The following is a 22,264-nucleotide window of genomic DNA, read 5'->3' on the forward strand; positions in this document are numbered from 1 at the left end:
AGAGGGAGGTCATGGGGCAGGGAGAGTGTTGGCAAGGGAAGAGGGGCTTGTGGGTCCCTGAGGGAGCAGAGGTGGGTATGTCCCAGCCCAGGAATGGAGAGGGGGCAGCGATATAAACCCCATAGCTCCTCTGACTCCATGGTCCTGAGCATCCACAGTGGTGAAATTTCAGCTTCTGGGTTCTCTTTTTGAAAGCGTGGGTGTTCCCTGGGGGCGATGGCTGATGCTTCATTTTGTGGCTGGCTTGAAAGTCTTCTTGGAACCGATGAGGCCAGTCACTGCGAAGGAGCCTGGAGGAGACTTGGTCCTCCTGCACTTCCCTGTCTCAGCTGCACCCGTGTACCTGGGCAGGGAGCTCCATGAGAGAGGGGTCTATCTGAGGACTTTTCCATCTCCAGGCATGGTGAGGCCCAGGAGTGGGTCAGAGAGTGGAACGGGGTCAGCGAGGGACTGTCTGTAGCCGCTGCTGCGAGCCGGGGTGACGCACCCGGGGCTGCGGCTGTGCTGGAGCCGGGCGGTGTGCTGGAGGCGGTCTCAGGGCCTTGGCTGTGCTCACTGGGGGCTTTGGGCACTGAGCATCCCTGTGCCCTCTGCCCCCATGTCACAGAGCTGCCCCCCCAGCCCCCACCCCCCATCCCTGCCGTTGCCATGGTGGTGTTAGGGCTGGCTGTGATGCCCAGTTGCCCTGGCAACGGGGGCAACAGCCAGTCTGGCAGTGGGGATACCAGCCAGTCTGGCAGTGGGGATCCTCCCGTGAGTGTGTCCCCACAGCCCCCGCGGAGTGAGAGAGGTGAGGGATGCTGCGGGGCGATGTCTGCGTCCCCTCCACGGCCAAAAGCCGGAGGGTGGCTCTGGGTGCCGGTGCTGCCCGGGTGGCTCAGCTGCGGGTGGGGCGGCTTGGGAGCGTGGCGGAGCAGGGACCGGGGCTGCGGGGGAGCTCGGGGAGGCACTGACACCCCCTGCCCCACGCCGCGGTGCTGGGGGCATCCCTTGTGCGAGAGGGGGGTACCTGGGGCAGGGGAGTGCCCGGGGCAGGGGCCCTCGGTCCTGCATTTGAAACCCGTAGGTGATTTTCTGAGCAGCAGCTCCTGCGTACATCCAGGGAAAGGACCGGTGGGCTTGGCAGTGCTGGGTCTACAGCTGCCCTCGACGATCTTAAAGGTCTTTTCCAGCTTAAACGGTTCTTTGAACTGTGGTCCGGATGCCAGAAAAAGAGTAAATAAAAAGGGAGATGCAAAGTTGCCAAGCCAGAATAGCAGAGATCGGATGCTGGGAAGGGGAAAATGGTACTGTAAAGACTTAAGGCAGGAGCCACAGCAGTAAATGATAGTATGTGGAGCTGGGGAATCTCCATCAGGCTCCTGGAAGGGACCCTTGGTGCATCTCACTGTCAGCTGACAGCTGAAGTTCATTAAATGACAGGAAGGTGTAACACTGGGCTCCTATTCATCCTCTCAACTATGGCAGAGCTTTTGTAATAAATTGCAGGATGACAGTACCAAAGTGATAAAATTCAGAGGGTCTGGAATATCAAGGTGATAGGTGAGGCTTCCTGGGTAGCGAGATTTGATTTAGAAAAGCACTCAGCCACTTAGCAGTGGGCTGGAGGGCCAAGAGATTCATCCTGGAAATTCTCCTCCTTTCCTGGCTCCCTTGAGATGCTGTTTATATGGTAATTATAGCTAAGCAGGGGATTCCTAGGCAAGAAATGTGACCTTTCTGCTTAATCCTGAACAGGGCAAGATGATGTAACTGAACAAAATTGTTCAACAACATCCTGAGTCTCACTTGTAACAGATCTCGTGTCTTCCTCTTCCAGCAAAGTGTAGTAGAAAGGCAAATTAACCAACTACTCCAGAGGGAGATGGTTGATCTTTGTGGAAGGAAGAAGACAGAGGATTGATTGTGCATACTGAAGCAAGATTCAGACACACCCAGTCTGTGACCCCACTAGAGCAGCTGGGTGTAGTGTATTGTAGGGCAGAGTGTGCCCATCTATCCCCAGCCTTTAAGTCTGGAGGGCGATCAGTTGGTACCAGACAGCTCTGAGGCTGGCGCTGCTGCTCCGGCACGAGTGACGTGGGGTCCCTTGAAACGAGAGCTCTGGCACGTGGCACAGTGAGAGGCACAGGGTCTGTCCAGGCCTGGAGCTGTGCCTCCGCATGGAACTGGCCTTTTTGTTCTTCATGTCCTTTAAGCACTTTGCTGTTTATTCTTAATTTCCCGTCCCTGTCAGCACAGTCTCATCAGAGCTCTGTTCAGTTTTATTGTACTAAGGGAAGCTGTCAGACACATGCACAAAGGATTTGGGTGCCTTAGGGCCATATCAAAGTGCTCACACCAGCTGCATCCTCAGCACAGCTTTTTGCCAAGCCCCCTCGGGCCCTGAAGGCCTTTAATCCCAGCTCTTGCTGCAGCATGGCCTTGTGTCCATAGGACAGGGCTGTGCTCTGGGGTTTCTTGCAAACACAAAAGGAACTGGCAGCCTTGTCCTTTCCTGGAACTGTAAAGGGCCCAGTCCTTCGGACATGTGCAACACTGCAGCTGTTCTGGAGTAAAGGAGTGAAGTTGCTGCCTTGCTTGCAGGGTGTGTGTAAAACTCGAGGGGAAGGGAATGTTAATCTTTGCATAGGTGGTGTGGAACAGAAGGAAGCAGGAGGGAATATGATCTGTGATTCTACTCAATGTCAGGATGTAAAAAATTGTAGAGCTGTGTTTGAGGGTGCTGGACTTTCACATCCCAGAAAATAAGTGGGAAAATCCATCTGTTCCTTGATCCAGTTAGCCAGAAAGGGAGGGAAAATGATTTCTAGTCCAGAGTAGTGCTTACTAAATGTTGTACGTGTTTATCTCTGATTTTTGTTGGTTTGCAAAGTAGGAAAGTGGTCTGATTTTGTTAACACTGGGCACAGCAGCGATCCCTGGGTTTAAGGCTGTTCATAATATTCTGAGCACTTCGTAAGGTCCGTCACAAAGTCACGTCGGGTCAGCTGCTCTCGTGAAGTGAAGCAGCTGAGTGACGTTTATCTTCCTTCTGTTCCCACCAAAAAAATGTCAAGAGTAACAAAGGAGAGTTTGGCTATTAATAGCGATTTAGTTCATCATCCCTGTAAACGGGGTTCCAAAAGTCATGGAAGTGGGGGGAAGGTGAGAAGTGCCAGCAGGCCCTGGTGTGTGTTTGTGGCCCGACCGTGGCTCATTTTCCTCTGTGCTCTTGCCAGGCAGCCAAGCCGTCCTGTTTTCCTGGTTGCAGAAGCATCTCTGGCCTTGAAATGAACACAAGGGATTTGAGCCAAGCTCAGCAAGGCCTGACCTCCTCTTATCCCCGAGCCAGCCCCTGCACAAGGGCACTGGGCAGAGGCACTGGGGTGCAGTGCATCTGCCTGAGCAGAGCCCAGGGGGCTGGAGCTGCTGGGTGAGGGCGTGGGGGGAGCCGGGGTCCAGTCAGGAGTTAGTGCTGTGCCTGCGGGCTGCGCTTCGCAGGGTTAATTTATGACACGGCGTCCCCGAGAGGGACAGGGGTGGTTGTGCTGGTTTGTGCATCGGTGTTTGCCTGTGGCAGGGCTAGGGGCAGGCTGGGAGCTGTGAGGTGGCAGCAAAGCAGCTGAGCTGATGGAACTGGGATCCGGGTTAGGAGCAAGCGTGGGGAGAGGGAAGCAGCTCCTCCCTACGGAGGGGGGTGCTGGCACTGCTGTGGGTTGTGTGTGAGTGGCTTTGCAGGCGCTTTTGCCCCCCTGAGTGTTCCCCAGTGGTATATGGCTCTCTCCGCAGCAGAGTTAATTAACCCTACACTGCCCGTGGGCTCACTCTCTTCAAGCTGGGAGAAGCCCTTTGGGTTCTGCCGGGACTGTCTGTAGCCGCTGCTGCGAGCCGGGGTGACGCATCCGGGGCTGCGGCTGTGCTGGAGCCGGGCGGTGTGCTGGAGGCGGTCTCAGGGCCTTGGCTGTGCTCACTGGGGGCTTTGGGCACTGAGCATCCCTGTGCCCTCTGCCCCCATGTCACAGAGCTGCCCCCCCACCCCCCATCCCTGCCGTTGCCATGGTGGTGTTAGGGCTGGCTGTGATGCCCAGTTGCCCTGGCAACGGGGGCATCAGCCAGTCTGGCAGTGGGGATACCAGCCAGTCTGGCAGTGGGGATCCTCCCGTGAGTGTGTCCCCACAGCCCCCGCGGAGTGAGAGAGGTGAGGGATGCTGCGGGGCGATGTCTGCGTCCCCTCCACGGCCAAAAGCCGGAGGGTGGCTCTGGGTGCCGGTGCTGCCCGGGTGGCTCAGCTGCGGGCGGGGCGGCTTGGGAGTGTGGCAGAGCAGGGACCGGGGCTGCGGGGGAGCTCGGGGAGGCACTGACACCCCCTGCCCCACGCCGCGGTGCTGGGGGCATCCCTTGTGCGAGAGGGGGGTACCTGGGGCAGGGGAGTGCCCGGGGCAGGGGCCCTCGGTCCTGCATTTGAAATCCGTAGGTGATTTTCTGAGCAGCAGCTCCTGCGTACATCCAGGGAAAGGACCGGTGGGCTTGGCAGTGCTGGGTCTACAGCTGCCCTCGACGATCTTAAAGGTCTTTTCCAGCTTAAACGGTTCTTTGAACTGTGGTCCGGATGCCAGAAAAAGAGTAAATAAAAAGGGAGATGCAAAGTTGCCAAGCCAGAATAGCAGAGATCGGATGCTGGGAAGGGGAAAATGGTACTGTAAAGACTTAAGGCAGGAGCCACAGCAGTAAATGATAGTATGTGGAGCTGGGGACTCTCCATCAGGCTCCTGGAAGGGACCCTTGGTGCATCTCACTGTCAGCTGACAGCTGAAGTTCATGAAAACAAATAGTTGTGGCTCTTGGGACTGCACCCACAGCTAAAGTCTGTTTTGGCTCAGGGAGTTTTTTTATTGAGTTTGACTTCTATGAATCTTAACTCTGCCACTTACATATGGTCTAATCACGAAACAGTGTGAGGCAGCCTTACGTTCTCCACTTAGGAAGGATGCCAGAGCCTGGAGACACAGGTGTATCCTTTGGGTCTGCCGTGAATGGGATTCTGGATTTTTAAAGTCTCCCTGTTACTCCTTCCAGATTTTCCTAGTCGTGGCCACTGGCAAGATTCATCAGTCCATGGGATCCCCCAAAATGGCTGATGGACTCCAGAGAAAGGTGGCAGTACGCCGTTATCCGAAGCTGGTCAGAGAGGCAGAGCGGCGTGTGCCTGTAAGTACCTGCTGGGGGCCGGGTAGGAGCTGGGCTAAGGCTCCTTAGGGAAGCTGCCCCTGCCCCTCCTCTGCCTTCCCCTCGCGTTGTCAGGGCGCTGTGGAGCCAGGCACCACTCCCCACCTCTTTGCTGCCGTACTTCTGTTGGAGGGGGCTGTCATGGTGCGGGGGGGTGGGCTGTGTTGCTTCAGGGAAAGTCCAGGGTCTTGCCTGAAGGTGCCAGTGGAGCCGAGATAAAGGAATGTACTGGGCCTTGCACGGGAACAGCTGAAGCACAAATGTGCTGCCTTCCCTCCTCTTTGCTGTGTGGGCAGTAACATCTCCTGTCACAGGGGCATACCTGCCAGTGCTGCCCTGGCCACACCGCTGGGCTGCTGGGCATGTGGTGGGCTGCTCAAACCGCCTGGAGTCTTGACAGGACACGGCTGTCCCAGATAGAATAGCTTCCAAAAGAGTTGTTTTATGGCATCCCGTGTCCTGTGTGGAGCACAGATGCAGCCCTGCAAACAGCAGTGGGGATTCAGGGCGATTCCTCCTTGCCACCCACAACTGTCCCGTTTGCTGGCTGGAGCTCCCTTCACTGGAGGTGACCCAGTGCTGAGGCTCTGTCAAGGAGACATCTCTGTATCCTCCTGTGGAGGGGTCTGTGAGGCCAGAACAGAGAGGAAGCAAGTGCTGATGGAAAAGAAATAAAGAAAACTTGGACCCATTCCTCTCCACCTCTGTCTTGGCACAACACTGCTCGTCTGCTTTCCTCTGACTCACCCAGCAGTGCCATCTCCACCTGCGAGTTGGTGTGAGCACTGTGCAAGGGTGGAGTTAGGGGATTTCTGGTAACTCCTCCCCGCTCTCTTCAAAGGTCTCTGGCTCAATCCAGCAAAACTCAAGAGGGGACAAATACCCAAAAAGCAGAAATCCCCGAACGTGTCACATCACCTCATGAAGGAGATGCTAAAGGGACAGAGCCACTTGCTTGGAGCGTGTGTATTCAGCTCTATATCATTAACTTACTGATGTTAAATATTTCAGCAGGTAGTTTACAGGACTTCCAGGACTATCCTAGTGGCTGTGATCACAAATTATTGATCAGTGGTACTTGAACACAAAAATCCTTTCTGCAGAAAAGAAAAAAAAGTAAATCCTTTCTGCTGGTGTTTTGCGTTTCAGCTGACTCCCTCTGCCTTCCTGAAGGAGATGTCTCTGACCACCCAGCAGAGGCTGGCCAGCACCCGGGAGATGAGGCGGCCCCGGATTACCCAGCTTCTAGACATGGGAGAAGCCTCCCATCACAAGGTAAACTTTTCCTGCCCTTTTCCGTGCTGTTTGATGTGACATTTGAAGAGGGTGTGTGTTTGTGACAGGCGTGCCTCTGGCTCATCTGAATACCTCAGCGCCTAGGGCCTGTTGTCTTTTCAAACTGCTGGTGGTGGTGGAGTTCTTTCTGCTGGGGAAAGGTAGAACGTTTTTCCCTGGTGAGGGGTTGGAAGTCCTGATCTGTGCTAAATCAATATAAATAACCTCTGCTGAAGTTGGTGGGTTTTGCTGGAGTTTAGCTGATACTGGGGGAAGGCAGGGGCAGGCCACAAGGGCCCGAGCTTCCCATTTTCCATCCTCCTGGTGAAATAGCCACCTCGTGCTTTGGTGTAGTCACTGTCAAATGCTTGGGGTCATGGGACTCCTTTGACGGTGGCAGCATTGGCCTTTGAAGGCTGAGGGCCTATAGTGATTACTTGTTTTGCTTTGTAAAAAGATTTAACAAAACCAAGTGCATTAATGTTTTGGGTTGGAACAATGTGTGGGACCTTTACAGGGTGTGAGATTTTGCAGGCTGCCAGATATACAGATATCTCCTGTAAATTCTTGGGTTTCGCTTGCTCCATGAGTGCTGGTGGCTCTTCAGGAAGGGCTCTGGAGCTGTGTGACCACGTCAGCACAGGGCTCTGCTGGCAGTAAGCGCTGCCTTGCCTTCTGGAGAAGGAAACCTGAAGGAACACCTACCAAAAGAGCTTCTTAGCTTGAGCCTGCTTAGTGTGGTCCAGAAACTTTTGATCAGCTCAGAACAGAGGTGGGGGGTTGTTTCCCTAGCGTGAGCTGTGCGGATGTACTCACCGAGAGACTGTACTCCACTGGAGATCGGTGTAGGATTCTGTCGTGAATCTTTCTGCCAGCAGCTGACCCTCCTCTCACTGCTCTATCTTGCCTCTCCAGTTCTCAGCAGTTGACCTGGACCAGAGCTTGTTTCAGCCTTTTCCTTCAGAGGTGGTGTTTCAGAACTACATCCCCTTCGAGGTCTATGAAGTGCCACTGATTCTAAGGAACACTGACAAGGTAAGTGCTGGGATGCGGAGGTTTAACACTGTGCTGGGAGAGCCGTGTAATTCCTGTGGTTTACAGCATAACAAGTTATCTGCTGCAGCACGACACATCCAGAATAGCATGTCTCACCACCTTTATTTTGCAAGACGGTGGAAGTCTTCCCATGCTGGGAATCCTCCCCCTGATTTTGGCCACGCATTGGTGGTATCTAACGCAAAGGAGCTTTTCTAGTCAGCGTCCTTCCCCTTGAAAGCCCTGGATTGATGGGGATGTTGAGGGTTGTACAGTTGTTACCTTCTCTCCTGCTTTACCTCGAGTGTGCACCATGTGCTGGTGGCTCCCTGGTTAGTCTCGGTTTCTGGCAGGGCACCTCTGCCTCTCGCAGCCTGTTCAGCTGCCTCTGTGCAGCTCGCTGTCAAAGCCCAGGGCTTGAGCCTTCTCCACTTCATGCTGGAGGAGGTTATGGTTAGTGGCATTAGCACTCCAGGAAGGGTGTTTTGAAGCAGCAGGGGAAACGGACTGATCTAGCAGAAGCGGTGGGAGGCCTTCCGGTGCCACTTGAGGCTCCTGCTAAGCTTAATGCAGTTCTGCTCAGTTTTCTCTTAGCAGCGTGGCTCTCTGCTTTCCCTTTGGAGAACCGCAGCACATCCAGAGTAATATTCTCTTGAAGGTCTCCACCTTTACTTGAAAAAGTTGTGATCATTTTGAGATTTCCCAGAAAAGTTGAGAAGGGAGAAGTTGAAAAATGTCAGCAATGTTGTTGCACTATAAAGAGGAAAATTTGAATTTCAGCAGGGGAAATGTTTGCTTGAATGAGGCACGTTCCAAGAGCAGCTAGTGGGAAAAGACAGGAGAGAGGAAAGGAGCTGAGTGGGAAAGTGCTCTGGGAGAGAGCATCGTACACACAAGGGTTTCTCTTGACACGTAAGAGTAAGTGTGCTGGAAGCAGAGAAAGTTCCGAAAAAGAAAGGTGTAATTAAAGATACTGTTCTGTAATGAAGAAGAAGATGTGTATGTGAGAGGAGGGCAGGATGGGCAGATGGACGTGTACGTGAGAGCACGTGAATTAATCCCCCTCCAAATCTACCAGTCTTGTTGGAAAACAAACAAGGGGACAAAAAAATCTGTCAGGGCATGTTGCAGGTGGGGGAACAGCAAGAGAAGTCAAAGTATATTCTGAGGTAACGGGTTTTGACAGGGACATGGTTGAAAATGGAAGACCCTTTGGCAAAGACAGTTTCAGGGTGGTCCCTCAGTTATTCCTGGAGAGTCCTGCCCCGTTCCTGGCCTGGTTTAGCTTGGGAGTACTGGAAAGAGCAGCGTGGGTGCCCCTGTCCAAGGGACACCCTTCATGGGGGCCACACTGATTCTGGGCACTCTTTGCTGTAGGTATCCTCTTTCCTAGTTTAAATGTGCCTCAGTTTCTCTTGGTTCCTATGGCTCTGCTTTGTTCCCATTAAGTTTTTGGGCTTCAGCTGCTCCGTTATCCAGATGGCACTTCAAAATATTTGTCGTTGCCAAGTACCAGCCAACAGGCAAACAGTCAATTTGCTCTGTTCATGCTTCCTTGAGTGGAAAACAACATCTGCATCAGCATTTCTGCTATTCCCAGTAAAAAATAATAAACTTGTGCAGCTGCACCTTGTGATTTGTATGCCGTGTAAAGGGGAGGCAATGTGTGAGCTGTTGATTTTTTCCAGAAGGAATTAGTTTTGAAGCTAGTAAGTCCTCAGCCATTGGAGAGCTCTGGTGGAAAAGCAAGATCAGCTTTAAGGGAAATCCTTGGCGTATTGAAGTACACAAACATAGAGATGATAATCCCAAGAGAGGTGCTTATATTCTAATTTTGTTGGCTTTTGGTGATGTCCAGCAACACTGTACTCTGTCTCAAAGTTTTCTCACCAGTTTCACAGATCCCTCCAAATCACGCTGACCTGTACTGCATGGTTGCCTGAGGTTGTCTGATCCATAAAAATCCAGCTAACAGCAAAGTGTATATTCCAGATAGAGGCTCTGTAGTCATTCAAATAGAGAAGTGATCTGCTGTATAGTTACTGCTCTTCCCTGTGTGTTGTAAAATTGCTTTTCTGTCTTCAGGCTGCTCCTCACCACTCTCAGAGATGTTCTCGGTGGCTTTTGCTGAAGGTCTTAGCTCATCTCCCAAGGGTCTTGGTGACCAAAACGTTTGTCTGCAGTGTAAAATGTTCTCCTGGGTCTTGCTGTCCCAGGGCACTGCTGGGAGCAAAGGGTGTTTGGAGACGTCAGGACTGCCTTGGCCGTGGGTTATCAGGCTCGAGCGGGTGGTGAAGAATGAACCTCCATTTTGCCCAGGCCTCACGTGGGTTTGTTATTTATCAGTGAAGCTGCTTGTCAGTCAAAATTGCCTGTTTTAGACTTTCTGAGATGAGATTTGGTGTTCAGGTGTTGACAGTGTGCTAGAAAACACCTCTTTGCTGTGTCTGTGCTTGTGGTATCCCAGAGGGCAGAAACCTGCAGCAGGGTACCTGCCTGGACTCCTGGCTGTGGGGAGGAGTGCCCAGAAATCTGCCTTGCCTGCACTGGCAGCTGCCTGGCTACAGGCACCAGGCAGCAAGAGCCTCCAGAGAGCCAAGAGTGGCTTTTAACAACGAAACCACACCGTGAGTCAGTGCTGGTCACGTATCTCAAGGCAGAAAATGCCTCTGAAGGCCATAATTGATAGGCCCAGCCTGGGGGGCTGTGTGGCTTTCCATCATTTTGGCAAGTTGACCGCTCTCATCTTCTGCATCAGCCTTTCCTTGTAGTGTATTTGGCTTCTCCCTTGCTTCTTTACAGCCCGCTCTAAGTTCCCTTAAGCCATCTCCTTGTTTCTTGTCTCGTTGTCTTCCTATGTTCCTCCTTTTGCTCTCCAGGTTTCCTTTTATTCCCAGTAAGGCCACAGTGTCTGTGGTCTCCTCTTGCTGGTCTGCCTGCGTGACTGTAGCAGTGCAGCTTGACTGCCCCACTCAAACCCAGTATGTTAGAAGTGAATTTCTTCCTCCCCCCAGTATAACAGGTAATGTTTTGCCTTCGGGTATTTCATCCCCCTCCAGAGGCGTGACTGCTTGGGTGTGTGCAGGCAGAAGCCCGCAGGTTCTTTGGGCTGGTTGATATGCTATTGTGCCCTGGCAGAATGGATTCCATCCTGGTGTATTCCTCTGTAAGGAACTGAAGGCATTGATGCCTCAAACATTCATCGACACAGAAAACCTCCAGGACCAGCTGTGGCCTTTGGATTAGTCTAAGGAATGTCACCTGAGGGAGCGGGAGTGTATGGAAGGCTGCACCCCCCCACTCCCTTGTAGTTGTGTTGACAAATGCCTTATGTGGACCTCAGAGGGGGGGAAACTGAGTGAAACCAAAAGTTTCCCCTCGAGCACCAAGACCGCTCATCACTGGCCGCACTGTGTAAGCCCGGTACTGTGTGGCTCCATTGTGTCAGCCAGACACCATGCTGGCCTTGCTAACGGCCTCGTGCCGTCGCCATTGAAGAGGCGGCAAGGCCTGACAAGAGGTGAGCATTTCTGCCCCAGAAGCAGAAGTGTGCTAACCAGCTGATAAGATGAACTGAAAAGGGGACAGAAACTTTGTTGCGTCTGCACCCACCAGCCAAGATGGTCGGACCTGAGACAGCACTGGATCCAGGGGTGCTGATCCGGATTGCTCTCCCTCTCCCTCTCCCTCTCCCTCTCCCTCTCCCTTTGTAAGACACCACATTGCTTATTATCCTTTTCCAAGTTTAAATTGTTTTCTACCGCAAGTAAAACATTTTAACCGGTCGCTTGGTGTCGTTTCACCTTAATTTAACCCAAGGGGATCACAGAACTGTTGCGACTCTCTGGGCTTCCAGTCTGGGTTGTGACAACCTCAAGAGTTAGAAGTGCTTTGGAAAAGTGGTTAAGGAGGGATGTCCCCAGGGCACGGCCAGGTATTTTCTCCTCATGTTTCCGTACAAGTGGCAAAATCATAGTTTCCTGTCTTCCCTGCAGGTTCCTCGGCTGGTGAAGGTTGTCTTGGAGCCATCGCCTTACTTCAAGTTGACCAGCCCCAGTGGTGTGTGCTGTAAAGTAGCACCTGGCTTGTGTGCAACTTTCCGCGTCCTGTTCACCCCGGAGGAGAACGAGGTGAGACTGGAGGTCCAGAGAGGTCGGTGCCTTCAGTGTAAGCTGAACCTGCTGGGCTGGATTCAGAACAGGGCATCTGCTGTGGGTTTTGAGGACTGTCCTGGTTCCAGTGGGGTTGTCCTGGATCTAGAACCAGGGGAAACTCCTTCCCCATGGGGAAGATTATGCTCTCATAGGCTGGAGGCTCTTACATGTTTCAGATCACTTTTGTCCTTCAGTGATGGAACATTTAATGTCATGTCTGCTGGTTTGAGAGATAAGAGTCTGCCGTCTGTAGTGGGGCGGCCTCCCGAGGTGTTGGTTTCTGGTATCTGTCCACTGCTGTGTGATTATGGGTTTGCTCCACTAACGGTAGATACAGAGGTGTGTTTAAAAGTGACTTGTTACTTGGAGGACCTAAAGTGAGCCTGATCAGAGGGAGGACTGCCACCCGTGGAAACTGGAGTCACCTTAATGCCTCGCGTGTTGGCCACGGTAGCGAGACAGCAGAACATTATGTCTGAAGTCATGGCGGATTTTACGCACTGGTTATAGCCCACAGCCTGCTGTGAGGTCTGCTCCAGGCTGTGGTCGGGCAGTCTGCAGCTGGTCTGTTAGGATGCTGTTAGCTGCTGCAGCAGGGACTGACGGGCTGTGCTTTCCCTCCCTGCGCTTCCCTGAGTGTTCGTGAGGGAAGATGCATGTGGAACTATAGGAAAATGGCAGGGTGGGGTATTGATGTTTGACCATCTCATCCCAACAGTAGGGGTTTAATTATTGTGGAAAATACTAGAGGAACAAATAGATCCAGAGAGCTTTTCTGTTTCCCATCGGGCAACCACTTCCCTGCCTCACCCTGGACTGGAGCAAAGATGGTGCTTTTCCATCCCCTCTGTTTTCAAGCCTTGCAGCTGGGCTGTCCCTGAGGACACTTGTCTGTCTGCGATGCAGCTGGGAGGCTGGGGCAGAGGGAGCGCTGTGCAGGTGGCAGGGAGCCAGCCGGGCACAGGCACACTGAGCTCTAGATGTCCCTAACTCGGCAGGAGGCTGTTGGGCTGCAGGTGGCTTTGAGACATCTGCCTGAACGAGCACATAGGGGAATAAATGGGCAGGTACAAGCTGCAGGCAGACACGTTACCCAGAGCCTGCGCTGTGGCCGTCACGCGTGTTACTGTGGCTGCTCTGTCAGCTGGCACCTCTTCCATGCCAAACACGCCGTGCCTTTGCTTAGAGGTTTGCACGTCAGTGCTGTGGCCCTGGCAGGTCTGATTGTCAGTGCTGTGATGTGAAGGGTCAATACTGTTATCTGGAGGCTTGTTAGTGCAGAAGAATTTAATACCTGGCATGGATGGGAGGAAGCACTGCAGGGAAACAAGGACAGGCAGGCTGAGTCCTTTCACCACCGTCCTGCTACCTCTTAGCACTGTCCTTCGCATGGCTTTGTTGGAGAGACGAGGCCAGGGGACGGCTTTGAGCCAGCAGATGTTTCTGCACCGGGCCAGCGGTGCAAGATCTCTTTGGGCGTACCTGCTTCTTCATCTTTCACTTGCTACTTAGATATAATTTAACACTTTGTCCTATCCTCAAACAGCACAGATATAGAAAACTGAAGAGAAAATGCCCTGTGGTCCCTAGCTCCCCATGCTTGTGAAATAATCTGTTCCTTTGGAGGGATGAGAAATTATTTCACATCGTTAATATTTAGGGTTAAAATTCTGTTGTCCTAGGGCAGTTCTCCAAACTACTCAAGTGACACAAGAGCTTAATCTCATTGAGGTAGGCTTTGCAAAGTACACCGGTGTCTTCAAACTCTGATTTATTCATATTAATTAGTGTACTTTTGGGGGGTGGCAGAGGTATATTGGTGCCCGTGAAGGGCAAAGTGCTGCTCTTCGAGTTTAGAGGCAGCAGAGCAACACGTGAACATCACCACAAATACAAGTGGGGTGAGAGAGCCCTCAAGAACCCCCATGTCCAATACTTTGTCCCTTGTCTTGCCCTTGAACTGGCGAGTGTATGGAGCAGGGAGCTCTGCCAGCAGAGCTTCAGCGACACTCCGGTGGTTTCTGGTGCACTGGGGGTTGTGCAGGGCATGGGGAGAGGGATGCCTGCTGCTCAGCGAGGAGCACGTGGGGATTTATACAGCTGAATCAGAATTTTGTACGAATTAAGCATTTTGTCTCATACTTGATGGAGTGTGGGGCCAGCGAAGCACCAGAGTGCCGTAGCTCAGCTAGAAACTCATCAACAGCGCAACCAGGAGGTGCACGGCACCTTGAAAACCCCTCAGCAAAGAGGCTTTGGGAAATGGTTCTGCAGAGCCGCCTGCGTTGGGCTGGCAGTGGCTTGCCCGCAGAACACCTGTGTGTTAGTTGTGGAAGGCTGAGGAGCGCTGCCTTTGAAGAGGCTCTGCCCCTCTGCTGCTCCATCACCTGCAGGGAGGGTGGATAACCCCGTGAGCTGGGACGCAGGTACAAACCCCTCTGCCAGGGCTGGGCACTCCTGCTGTGGAGCTGGTTTGAATCTGTTCTTCCCTGGGGTAAGTCTGACTTCAGCAAAGTCACTCCTGATTCAAGGGAGTAAAATTGCAGCTAAGCCCTAAATAAAAGGACCATGTGAGTTGTTAGTGGCTGAAATGCCACGTGCCATATAGCACTTGCTTGAAAAATGAGCAATTTCCTATTGTCTTGCAGTCATTTGGGAATGTGCCACAGGATGGGACTGTCAGAAGGTAAATAAAGAGCTGACATGTCTCTGTTTATTGGCACTCTCCTTAGAAATAAGAAATGCTAATCTTTCTGTGGGTCAGCGTTTCCAGGTAGTTACTCTTGCTGCTTCTGTTGTACACATTTCGGGTTTAGGGCTTCAGCTGCATGGTGTGGGTGTTCTCGTGCCACCCTGTGCTTGGGTGTCCTTGCGTTATGGTCTGACAGTCTCTGCCTGATTGGAAACCATCATGGAACTGACTGGCAATAGACAGGAATACCTACCTTTGTGTGTGTCCTTTGGCTTATTAATAGGTTGTCTTAAAGGAAGAAGGAAGCAAGAAGCATATGAATACATAGCACAGCTTATTCTGTTTTGTCCTCTCGCTCTTTTTGCTGTAGCAATACAATATATTCAAGCAATACGCGTTCAGTCTGTAAGGTTTGCCAAATTCACTACTGTTGCTCAGTGGAGACTGAATTAATGCTCGTTAATGTGAATTATGACAGGCTGATGAGTTATTGCATTACTGAAATCAGAATTCAGTCGGGTGCTGTTAGATGTTTGGTAGCACACTGAAGCTATTCCAAGTATCCTTTTAAGATGACTTTTGAGGGGAGGAAAGGGGCAGAAAATCAAGGCAAATGGCCCTGTGCAAAATGAACCTGGAGCCAAGTGACCGATTTCAAAGCCTGCTGTGAATTGGTGGCTGAGGAAGGCAGGAGAAGGGCCACCCTTTCTCATGGGAAGCTGTCTACATCCTCCAGTCTCTCCTCTCTTAATGGCCCTTCTTTTCCAGCCTTTATGATATCCTGGTTTCAGCAGGGAGCTTTCCCTGCGGGACTTGCTACGTTACTTTGTGCTACAAGGATCTCTTCTTTGCAGTTGTCTGATGCAATGAGTTCAGTGAGGTATTTAGGGTTGGTTTCACAGCAAAACCGCCCCCTGCGTTTGCTGGTGTGCTGGGCAGTGAAGGTTGCTATCACTGTGACAGTAATTAACGTTAACCTGAGCTTGCAAAGAGCCTGAACTGACACCTCTGAGACACAAGCAGTTCTTTAATTTCATTGGGTGCGAATTCAAATGCCAGTGGTGATACTTCGCAGGCCAGAGCTTGTAACTTATTGCTTCTCGAAGGTGAATAGGAGAAGAGGAACCATTGTACAGTGACAGGTGTTTTCCTTGAAACTGGGAGAGGAGTTGTATGAAGGATGAAGTTGTATTTTCATGAAAATCTGTAGACTGAAGCTGGTGGGTCTAAAAAGAAACTTTAAAGTGTGGAAGCGATGCAACCCCTCTCTCACCCAGGCATGTTTGTTTAGAAACCTGGATTGAAACCGTCTAAGGGTTTGCAGTTGCAAGGTAAAACAAGGCTGTGAATTGGTTCCAGCTGTACCCGTAGACTGTAAGTAAATGCCTAGCAGAGCTGGTAAGGCAGGGCAGTGCTGCAGTGGAGATCTGCAGCCCCCATCTCCTCCCACGGGAGGGTTATTCAGCTTGCAAATGCTCACAGGACTGTGGGTTCACAGCAGCCTGCACAGCCAGCTTCTGCCTGGCACCCCTCTTCCCTTGGCTTTCCCCCGGTTTGGCCTGAGGCTTTGTTCAGCTTGGTGCAAGGTCCCATTCTGGTGGGTCACGGGGCGTGGCTGAAGGTCAGGGCACTCTGAAGAGCTGAGTCCAGCCTTGTACGGGATGCAGCGTCCCAGGGCGTCCCTGGAGAGGGGGCTCGGCACGCAACGCCTGTGCGTGAATGGCGAGAGGCAGTTTGCTCTCTCAAGGTCATGGTTGTCTCTGAGGCCAAATCCTTGTTGCTTTAGCCTTGCCTTCATGTACCTGAGATTAGGCACAGGAAGAACTCTTTAAGTTGAGTGTAGAGCTGGAATAGGCTGCTGAGGGCAGGGGTGGAATTGTTAGTGCTTTTAAGTACTTGTCAGACATCTTGCAGGAGTAGATTGGGTGTAGAGCTGAGCCAGTTCTGCGGTTGGGAGATGGATCAGCTAGCTTTTTAAGGGTGTGTGACCCCAGCCTTGTCCCTATATTGCTCTGGGAAAGGGTAGGAATTACACACTTACCCTAAACTCACCTGACATTAAAACAATTCCCATGTCCAGCTTGTTAAATATTTCACCAAAGACTGAGTGTTGGTCGTGCACGTGGCAAAGTCCTTTTGAAAAGGCACCTGAGCATCCCCTCCCTGGCCAGCATCAGTGAGGTCACTGTGTTGCTGGGATTGGAGCTAGTACTGTGGCACAGCTGGGTGCTTAGTGGAGCCTTTGATCATCTGCGGTGGGGATGATCACGGGTTCTTGTTACTGCTGTAATCCCTTCCATGAAATTGCTCTATGTTGGTGCCTCTGAATCAAAGTATCAGAAAATTTCGTCAGGTTCTGCCAGCTTGCTGTGAAAGCAGGCGAATCAATGGGATTGTTTCTTCTTTGCAAGTTAGCAGCCTTGTTCACACTACAGGAATGAAAGGTCCTTAAGGTAAAAAGCCCTTTGACGTTACTGGATGCTACTGTTAGAGTCATAAAACCAGCAGTTTTTCTTCTGCCATGGGATGGTACAAAATGCACTGTGCTGAGATTGTTTCTTTCCCTGCAGGATTATTTCCACCAGCTCACCTGCATCACAGAAAGGGAAAAGTTTATTGTGCCAATCCGAGCTGTAGGTGCCCGAGCTATCCTGGACTTCCCTGACCAGCTGAACTTCTCCATCTGTCCAGTCAAGTACAGCTCCCAGAAAACTCTGCTGGTTCGCAACGTGGGTAACCGGGAGGCTCGCTACCGCATCAGCACTGAGAGGTAAAGGAGCTCATCTTCTTTGTGCAAAACACTGTTGCATGATAACATGGTTGGTAACAACAAGGAACCAGAGCATCTGAGCTGCTGTATTGCGGCTGTAGCTGGAAACGGGCAGGACATGTGGGTTTTGCTGTTGCTTGTAGTGTTTTAAGTATGATGGAACCTGTGATAAAACTCTGCGTGCTGCAGCGAGGTTTTGTACTGCAGTGGTGTCTCCAACAGAGCATCTCGCAAGACCGATTCCATTAGACTGAAAGAGCACATGACAGAAGGCAACCTGGCTGCCCTTGGGCTGTGTAAGGTGCTGCGTGGCAGGCGACAGCTCTAGGAGCTCGGTTCCTGTAGGCCGAACACAGTGTTAAGAGATGGGCAAGCTGTGAGCTGGTGAGAGATGTTTACAAATTTACCAGCAGCTGTGTCTTTATATGCAAGTGCCATTAGAAATCGTAGATCAAAGCAATTTGTATTGAGGCCCTGACAAAGGCCAGGAACTTTGTTTTCCAGTGGGTTTGATCTGGTCCGTGAGACCAAATATTAAGTAGAATGAGCTTTTAGGTGGAGATGAGCAGACACTGGCTTAAAAACTGCACCACAGCCCCAAAGCAGCATGCTAGTGAGGGCACAGGCAAATGATGCAGCCAGTGTCTGGTGCATGGGTTGGGGGCCTTTTCTTCTAGAGCTTTATCTCTCCCAGATTTCCTGGAGAGTGCTCCAATCTGTAAGTATCCAGCTTGCAACCTCCTGATCCCGAGTGCCTTCTGAAGTGGTTCCATACCAGTGTCGGCCAAAGACAGCCATGCTCTGGGAGGCTGCGAGCACGTGGTGTTCCGGTGGTCCTGAATCAAATGCCTGACATGAGTTGTGTGGTGGACAGCCTGTCCTGCTCCTTCTGGTCTCAGAAGACAGCCCCCGGTTTCCCAGTTGGCTGAATGGGAGAGGGTGATGCAGCTGCAGGGAAACTGGTTCAGTTGGCTGGTAATTCGTGGTGAGTTGCTTGGTCCCGGAGGTCTTGGTGTAGGAGCTGAGGTCAAGAATGCAGCAAAGACCAGCGGTCTGACTTGGTGCACCTGAGCTGCTTCAACTTCTTCTCCAGGAAAACAGGGCTCAAAAGGCCAGTCTTTACTTTTCTCTTGTGAAACATGAGGGTTCAAGAGGAGCTTCCACCAAACCCTGGCAAGGCTATTTAAGCAGGCTTCTAGGATGCTGTTTAAGGACGCTGCTTCTTTTCCCTGTGGAAACACGTAGGCAGGAACTTGTAAATCACTGCACAGTTTTTCTCTGGGATTTCCAGATCTAGCTGTTGCCACCAAAATAAATACTCAGTAAAATCTCAGTAATCATCTTTTTGCAATGGACTCTCCAACTCTCCTATTGAGTGATACAGCACGTCGAGTCCTCCTTGATACGGATTTTAAGAGTTTCTGAGCTTGAGCAAATATTTCCGCCCAGATTTGCAATAAAGAAATGGGAGGCATTGCAAATGTTTTATTTCAAACTACACACAAAAAAGTTCTGAACAACTGGACTGCATGTGTACAGGGATGGGAAGCTGATATGATTTCCCTTGTCGGCTGAGGGCATCTGCCATCTCTTCCATTTCATGATAAACTTTTGAAAGCTGCTTTGAAATTTCAAACAGATGATTTAAATCTTTGAATATAAGTAGCATTTTATTCTAATTAAGTTGCCCTGACTTTCATTCAGATTTCTTTTTAAATACTCTTAAAAGAGTATTTAAAAATACATGCATGTGAGAGGAGGAGGAGGAGGAGGAGGAGGATTAGTGGAGTAGAAGGGAGTGAGAGATCTGTCTAAGCTTATAGATCCATCAAGTGACCTCTGTGTCCTTTATTCTCTATCTAAACAATTTAAACTTGTGTTTTCTGGCCTGAGCATATTCAGGCTCTTGCCCATTCACAAGTCAGCTGCAGATGCCACCATTTCCTAGTCCATCGTGCTGCTCATATCACATTTCCTCGCAGCTTTTCTCTGGATTTCCTTCTCTGTGGCATCAAGCATAACCTGTCTGCCTTCACCTTCAGTGCATTTTTCAGCCCATCTCCAGTCCTAACCTTTCCCCTCAGCTCTTGCATCTGGTCACTTCGTGATGACTTTCCCTGCCTGTTACTCATTTATCTAAAGGCTTTGATGTTTTCTGTTGTGCATTTCCCTCCAGGGAAGAGCTCTTAAGTGAAGCCATGGGGCCAATTCAGCATCCTTCTGCTGTTCCCGTTTGGAGCTCTCCCTTGCCATGGTTTCTACCAGAAGCATGGCCGCGTATTTGATCACTTTTCATGGAGGGAGAAAACCACCAAAGCACTCCCTGTTATGCAGTCTGGCTTTGTGCCTCTCCTCCCTCTGCGTGTCCATACCCAGCTCTTAGCTGCATAGCATGGTAATAAAAAGTAATAATAGTATAAATAGAGAAAGTCTCTTCCTGTTGTCTCATTGTTAAGGCAGGATAACCAGTTTCTGCTTCATGACATTCACAGAGATAAATGTCATTCCAGTACATCCGAGTTGAAAAGGGTGTCTGGAAGCAGATCTCAGTGCAGCACTGCCTTCTCCTGACATTGCTGACGTTGTGCTGTGCCATGCTATGGGGCTAGAGGGGATCAGTCTGAGATAAGATCCATTTAGGAATGTCCCCACCAAGCTCTGAAGGCTCAGGAAATTATCCTGCGAGGCACAGTGCCTCGAGCCCCCTTGTATCCCTCCCTGTAGTACCCATACGCTACATGGAGGCGTGAGACTGGCGAGTTCCCGTAGGACGTGCAAAGACCATCCAAGGACATGAAAATTGAGCCTAGGTACAGTGAAAGAGGGAAATACAGACCTTGTGTGATGCTGACAGGATTTTTTAGCACAGAGATGGAGTCTTGGATGCTTTGACTGTAGCAGACTGGGTTTACTGGAAAAGATATATTGCTTGAGTTTGGTTGTTATACCGTTACTATAAAATAATATATGCCAAGATGAAACTACCTTTTTTTTTTTTTTTTTTTTTTTTCCCTGCAATAGATCTTAGTGGACAGAAGAGGCAGTTCAATCACCAGTAATTTTACTGTCTTCCTTGGGTTTGGAGGTAGCTTGTAATGAAATCTATTTTCCCAAACTCAAATGATTTTATAAGGCCCCAGTAGACCAAAGAAAGGTTGGCTGCAGGAGATAAACATGCCACGGCACTTGAAGTATATTGCAGCCTCCTTGCACACTGCGTGTGCCAAAGGTGTGGTTCAGGAGAACAGGCAGCATGGTAGTTTGAGAGCCTGGGCCACAGAACTGCCAGCTTTATTCACTTGTCAGTTGTATTTCTCAGTTCTGTCAGGAGTATTTGGCCTTTGGTATCATCACGGGATGCCCAGCTGTCAAGATGGGGAGCTGTTGCCTGGTGAAAGTAAGCAAGATGTAAATGCCAAAACATATCATGATGAAATTGCTTACGAATCTAGTGTTGCTTTCTTTCTGAAGGGCAATAACAGGCAAGATCTCGGCAAGTACTGATGGGCAGGTCTCTCCTAAGTTGGTGTGGCTAGATATGTTTATACAAGCTGCATAAGGGACTGCAAGGTGCCATTGGGAGATCTGGACATGTGAAAGTCTAGATGTCGTACAACAAAGCAAACCTACAAATGGACATAGTTACAAAGCATGTCAGAAGAAAACGAGCTATTAAAAAGCCTCCAAACCTTACCTTTTCTGTCTTTCAGGAGCAGTAGTGATTCATTAAAAGGGTAGATCTAACAGGATGCAAATTATCCCAAAGAACAGCTCACATTTAATGGGTAAAAAGCCAGTGTCTATCCCGCTAGTGCCATCTCTCAGCAGTGGTTTTCATTTGGCTGTGACAGTGTGTCAGGGATGTCTCCTTAGCATCTCGTCTGTAGGCTGCAGACAACAGCTTAGTGATGGTGACTGAAATTCAGGGGAGTTAAGTTAAACCATGGAGCTTGCATCTTTGGGTCTTGGAGAACCAGGTCCATGTGAGGGGTAATGAGCTCCCACTACAGCAGGAAGAGTTGTCTCATGGGTACAGCGTGGGGTAGGATGTAGGACAGGCAGTATCTGATTTGTGCTCCATTTCTCAGCCCTGAGAACTGAGTCCTGAACTTGGCTGGATCCTCTTCTGACAATTTGAAAAGATGAAGGTATCTTCGGGAGGGTTATTCCCATCCATCTGAGGGCAGGAGTATGTAGACATGGGGAAGGAGCAGGAAGGTGATAGGATGGGAGGTAGTGCTGAAGTGTTGTCCAGGATCCCCCTTAACTGGCAGCTTTTCTGTTCTGGCAACATTTCTGAAAGAAAAAGAAACAAAAAACAAAACCAAAGAAACTCCAAAATCTCTGCCTTTCCCACACCAGGCAATGATCCCACCCAAGCCCTGGCAGAGACCTGCAGCAGTCCTGTCAGTGACCATCAGTGCGGGTGCAGGACCGTGTAGAACAGCCCAGTTCTGAGGCTGGTGGTGCCTTGTCTTTCCTCCTCTCTCCAGAGTCTCAGGCCCAGCACACAAACATTGCAGGCCCCGTGCTTCGGTGGCAATGCTCTCGTGGTTGTAATGGGAGCAGGTCAGGCCCCTAATTGCAGTGACATCTCCTTAATGAGCAGAAACTCCAGCAATTTCATCAGCTGTCACTACTTATATGAACAAAGTTCAGCTTGCGCATGGCTCCAGTTGTTCTCAGTATTTTTGTGTGTGTTGCATTCTCTAATCATGGTAAAACTCTCCAGAGCATGTTTTTAAGGTGACAAATTGACCACCAGCAAAGCATTAAAAGCAATAACTTTTGTTTTCTAAGTGGGGCTGTAGAAGAGCCATGAAGCCCAGCTGCAGAAGCATGTTACACCTGGCTTGTCCCTTTGCATTAAAGCACTGAGTTTTGTGTCTGTCAGCCAAGAGCCGTTTACCTGGTGACAAATCATAATTGCTCATATTAAATCCAAAGTACCCCAACACATTTTCATAATTATTTCCAGTGCATTGCACAGAACTTGCCTGGTGGGCCAAGCAAACAGTTACCGAGCTTGGATGACAACCCCGAGTCCCAGATTGCAGTGCTTGTGAATACACAGAAAAACCCCTGTTAAACCCGCCTTGATGTGCTCCTGGTAATGGCACTTCATGTAGC

The 22,264-nt window shown here is 50.6% G+C and overlaps 1 protein-coding gene across 1 annotated transcript in view; it reads left to right on the plus strand.

Moving 5' to 3' along the window:
- Window positions 1–265: 265 nt before the first annotated feature.
- Window positions 266–22,264, plus strand: part of LOC141955380 (hydrocephalus-inducing protein homolog) — a gene marked incomplete at its 3' end in the record, with an annotated part of 75,998 nt that continues 53,999 nt past the window's right edge. Inside the window, exons 1-6 of the mRNA XM_074895213.1 lie at window positions 266–403; window positions 5,059–5,190; window positions 6,358–6,483; window positions 7,399–7,518; window positions 11,514–11,648; window positions 16,935–17,134. Coding sequence (XP_074751314.1) covers window positions 266–403; window positions 5,059–5,190; window positions 6,358–6,483; window positions 7,399–7,518; window positions 11,514–11,648; window positions 16,935–17,134 — 851 coding nt within the window. The remainder of the gene's footprint in view (window positions 404–5,058; window positions 5,191–6,357; window positions 6,484–7,398; window positions 7,519–11,513; window positions 11,649–16,934; window positions 17,135–22,264) is intronic.

Source organism: Athene noctua, unplaced genomic scaffold (assembly GCF_965140245.1).
Source record: "Athene noctua unplaced genomic scaffold, bAthNoc1.hap1.1 HAP1_HAP1_scaffold_194, whole genome shotgun sequence".
Taxonomy (NCBI): domain Eukaryota; kingdom Metazoa; phylum Chordata; class Aves; order Strigiformes; family Strigidae; genus Athene; species Athene noctua.